Raw genomic sequence first — 4,711 nt, 5'->3', positions numbered from 1 at the left:
ATGGTTTGTGGTATATCTGTATTGAAACTCACATATAATATGTAGGATATTAAGAAACTATAATTGAAAGAAAAGAGTAGGGTTGTAAGTTAGACGAGAATATATGTAATTGGAGAGAGAACAAACGCATGGCACTAGAAGACATCAACTACATGCCTTTCCTGTTCAGAAGAGAGACCTTGGCTGGTTATTGGTGTCATTTGCCTTGATGTTGAAGCTTATTTTCTTGATCTGAACTGGAACCTTTTGATAGACTTCTGATAGAAGATTTTGTCCTTGTTGAATTCGGCCTGGGTGGCAAGCCTGCTCTTGCTGAACCAGGACTGGGAAACCTTAATCTCGGCGGTCGACGTGAATTTGCAAGGATGCTAATTTCAAGACCGGCTAACGGCGACGGCAGCGCAATGGCTTCAACAGAAATCCTAACCTCGGACAGCGACGTGTAATAGCAGAGACCAAGATGAGGACAGAAAGATGCAAGCTTGGGGTTTAGAGTTAGCACGCGATTTTTGGACGGTGTGGACCGGTTGACGGCAACAGCAATGCGATAGCTTCGGCGAAAACCTTAATCTCGGGCGGCGACGCACAACAGCCAACAATCAGTTTGTTTTTGACTTGATTTCGCTCATTCCATTGGACCATAACAAGCACAGTCTTGAACTAGGCTAGATGGACCCATGATACGACCTGATTTATCAACTAATCAATATTCTTGATTAAAAAAAACAAATAGTAATAATAATAATGCCCACTTTCAATCATCATTTTAGCAAAGTTACCTTTCAACTTCATCTATTTTCTTTTCTGATGTAGTATGAGAGGAACAAGATCCTATCAACTAGTTACACGATAAACATCTAAACGATAATTGCACTAGGTATCTCAGCTCTCCTATCAAGTTTCAACTGGTCAACAGAATTTGCAGAGGCCCCTTCATGAGGATGATCTCCTAACATGAGGGATTTCATTGGTGTACCTGATATGTGGCGTAACCAACTACTGTTCCGATTGTGCCAACATTAGATTTTGTTTCATGAAATAATCTTGGTTTTGAGCTTGCAGATTGCTTGAGCATGCGAAGCAGGAGTTCCAGTCTAAAAAACAACTGCAGATATGCAAGTTCTCGTTTCCATCAAGACTAAATTTGAATTTGAGAGCAAATGGCCAGTGATTTCAATTGTTTCCCCGGATTTACTATTGGCAGACAGCATATCCAATGCACAAAGAACCCTGTTTCAGAGATGAACGGTGATTTCTTTTTAAGGATGTTATTTTTCAGTTTACGAAATTTATGCATTTAATGTAGATGTATTGTACATAGATGTCAACTTTCTATGAGTGTTTAGGTTCAAGAGAGAGCCAATCTAATTTAAAATGTGAAAACTCTTTAAGTAGATCTCTAGATGATCAAGTACAGTGTGTAAACCCTTATTTGGACATGTAAATCCCCTCGATACAATTTGATTTTTAAAGACCTGAACCAATGGTTCACTTTTTCTAAGTAATAGAGAAGAGGACCCAAACATGTCACTAAAAGACTCTACTAAGACAAAAAAAATAGATTTTCAAGAACATAGAGGTAGGATGGTTAGTTAATCGGATCTAGTATGGATCGTACATGGATGATAGTTGAAGTCGATGGTTCTTCTAGGGTTTGCTCATTTGGGATCCTTGGGGAAGAGGATTAAATTGGCCTTTGCAAAGAAAAATTCATTCCCTGAGTGGAACTAAAGATGGAGTGTATTCAATCCTCATGCATCCTACTACACCCTTTCAGAATAAGTTGCTGTCGCATGTTTCATGCTCAACCATATAGTTAACCTTTGTTTCTTCATGACACTAAGGAATTCATTGTAATATTAAGAATAAAATTACTTTCCTAGTTGCCTTTCAGGTTTAGGCAAGCTGGTAGAAGCAAATGATTTATACAGGGTTGTTACCTTGCTTTTTGCTCTTTGATACGGTTAGTCGTGTAAGTCCATGGCGATAGTTTAAGATGAAGCTATAGTACTAAACTAAAGTTGAAGAAGCTCTAGATAGCAAACAGGCCCCATCCTATACCTATATTTTGTTTTTGTTTTTTTATTACGTGGGAAAGGGACTTTACCAGCAAGTTATATGATCATATTTTGTTTTTTTATAGAAAAATCATACTGCCTGGAGGTTTTTTCTAATATATGATCATATTCTTCCTGTTGCTAGATAGAATCTTATAGAACAATAGACAGTAGATTTTGCATGTACAGAGCTTGAAACTCCTCCAAAGGAAATATACCTCATGATTCTACTTTTCAGTACTCTATCATGTATGCCTAATGTTGCACTAAATCCTATAGTTCTTCCTAACGGGTATCATCCAACAATTGCTCAAAAACACACCTAAATGAATTAGATAGTTACTGTGTTGCAATGGTAATCATCCTCTATTGTCTTTGTTAAAATTTGTCTAGGATAGCAACATACATTTTAGTAAGATTTTGAGACATATTGATGATGATTTTGCAGTACTTTTCAGTCCTAACTTATGTTACTACAGAATTTGATGGATAACAGGAGAAATAAGTGCAGGTTGAGCTTACCATTTGCTGATTTGTAGCTTTCATATGGAATTTGATGTTTCCCGGATAATGCTTCAACAAGTAGCTTCTGAAAGGAAATAATATGTACAATAACTTTCGTTTATCTTGTTCCTTTTCACACAAAGTACATATTAGAACTTAAAGAGGAAAAGGAAGTATTTCTCAAGAACATAGAATGAACCGATAAGATAATTTTTCATGTAATCTCCACAAACAAATATCACTAATATTGAAGAGTAAAAAAAACACAAGGTCCTCAACTGAACGCATGTCACTTGCAGGTATGTAAGAAACGGGACCATGCTTCACTGTTGATATTTTTGAAGTAAAGAAATGATTTTACATGTGATTGAGGAAATGATCCTCAGTGAGTAGAGAACATTTTTACATGTGGAATCAGAGTAGTAAAGAAGAATATGAACATAAAGCCATCGACCTTAGTAATTAAATCATGTTAGTCTTTAGGGCTGATTGATAATTCAAGAAGTGATAAGATCAAGACTATTTAAGGGGAGAAAATCAATGAGTTGTGGACACATCGAAGGAACTAAATGACCAATATTGATGATCGTTTCTCAATTTCATACTAATACAACCAACTACGACAAGCGGAAGAAAAAACATGTGTAATCACGAAACAAAAATACAGTAAATCATACAACAGAAGAAGCGTTCAAATAGATAATTCAAAAAGGTTCAATCTTTGGCAAGGGCAGAATCAACTGGTAAATTAGAAGACCCAACCTTGTTTGCCTTGTCGACAACTGTTCTCACATACCGGTCAATTAAGTCCATTAGAACTCTCGGCGTCCCCCAACGGTGGGGAGACAACATCGTTCTGGTGTTTGGCCGCATTTGTGCCTGCTGTTACAATCTCCTCCTCTTCATCTGAATCCAATGTAAAACTGGAAGGCGAAACATCCGTCATTTGCATCTCCTTACTCAGGGGCCTGTAACCCTGTGCGTTGTCCGTCCTGCCGGCCATGACCCCGTAGACCGCATAGCCGACCAGGACGAGGAACGCGAGGTGGCAATTGAACTGAAGAGTCGCGATTGCCCTTCCCCGGTGGTAATCCTGATGAGTCTTGCACTTTATGGTATAGTTAACACCGCCCCGCTCGTGGAGGAAGCAGCCGTCAGCGATGACGTTGGTGAAGAAGGAAAATCCCATCTGGATGAACCAGGTTCCTTGTAGGGCGAGACCAGCAGCACGACCGACGCGGGGCGCCGGGGAGCGGGGACGAGTTAGAGCAAGGAGAGTCGAGACGGCGCAGACGAGGATGGGGACGAGAAGAAGGTCGAAGTAGCGGTTCTCAACGCCGTCGATGTCCTTTCGGCGAAGGTAATAGAGAAGGAACTCCTGGCCGAAGGAGAAGAGGAGGAGAAGGTCGAGCAGGGAAGGGGGAAAGGGAGAGAAGGGGATGAAGGATGAGGAAAGGGAGAGGAGTCCAGCCAAAGAGTACAAAAGAAAAGGGGTGACGGCGCCAAGGGAGGAGAGGGGGAGGGCAGCGCCAAGGGGATCGGTGGCGGTGGTGGAGGAGAGGAAGGAGGAAATGAGGCAGGAGACGATGGACAGAGAAGACAGGGTGAGGGAGGCCAGGAATCGGAGTCGGATGAGGCTAGGGTGGAGGAACGAGGGGGCGGAGGCAGCGGATAGGCACTCGAGGGCGGCGAGGAAGAGGAATCCGAGGCCAACAACTGAGAAAGGAAAGAGGCTGACCATTTTTTAGATCTGCCGGTGCGACCGCTGCCAAGATTCTACCGAGAGAAGGTTAAAATCGCAGGGGAGCGACGGCCGCTGCGGCGGCGGCGGAGGCGGCGGCGGCCGTGTTTCAACTCCGGGTTTTGGTAAGCGCTGGCGGTCTCCGCAGCATCGAGGTTTCGAGAAGAAAGGAATCAACACGAACCTGAACTGGATCCATTTTCTTTTGTATTATTTACATATTTTTTATAATCAAGTAGATTCAAAATATAATTTATGTACATTTACATCCTATTAATATATGATTTATCATAAAAAATAATAAATCTTAATTAACCCTTGATTATCGATCCGGTCCTATGAAAGTTTTCCACCGACTATCACAGTAAATTAAAAATACACACAACAGTCAACTCAGACATTCAATATC

The 4,711-nt window shown here is 41.1% G+C and overlaps 1 protein-coding gene across 1 annotated transcript; it reads right to left on the bottom strand.

Moving 5' to 3' along the window:
- Positions 1 to 3,123: 3,123 nt before the first annotated feature.
- On the bottom strand, positions 3,124 to 4,457 carry LOC141845818 (uncharacterized). The gene has a single exon (XM_074733823.1). It carries the CDS (start codon positions 4,300 to 4,302, stop codon positions 3,361 to 3,363), a length of 942 nt encoding a protein of 313 aa, XP_074589924.1. The 5' UTR covers positions 4,303 to 4,457; the 3' UTR covers positions 3,124 to 3,360.
- Between the last annotated feature and the right edge of the window lie 254 nt (positions 4,458 to 4,711).

The sequence above is a fragment of the Curcuma longa genome, chromosome 1 (assembly GCF_044706935.1).
Source record: "Curcuma longa cultivar G26 ecotype Majalengka, Jawa Barat chromosome 1, ITB_CL_G26_1.1, whole genome shotgun sequence".
Classification (NCBI taxonomy): domain Eukaryota; kingdom Viridiplantae; phylum Streptophyta; class Magnoliopsida; order Zingiberales; family Zingiberaceae; genus Curcuma; species Curcuma longa.
This window is presented reverse-complemented; position numbering and strand designations above follow the sequence as displayed.

Excerpts from the sequence above, each read along its gene's own strand:
- LOC141845818 (XM_074733823.1), bottom strand. The coding sequence starts at position 4,302 with ATGGTCAGCCTCTTTCCTTTCTCAGTTGTTGGCCTCGGATTCCTCTTC.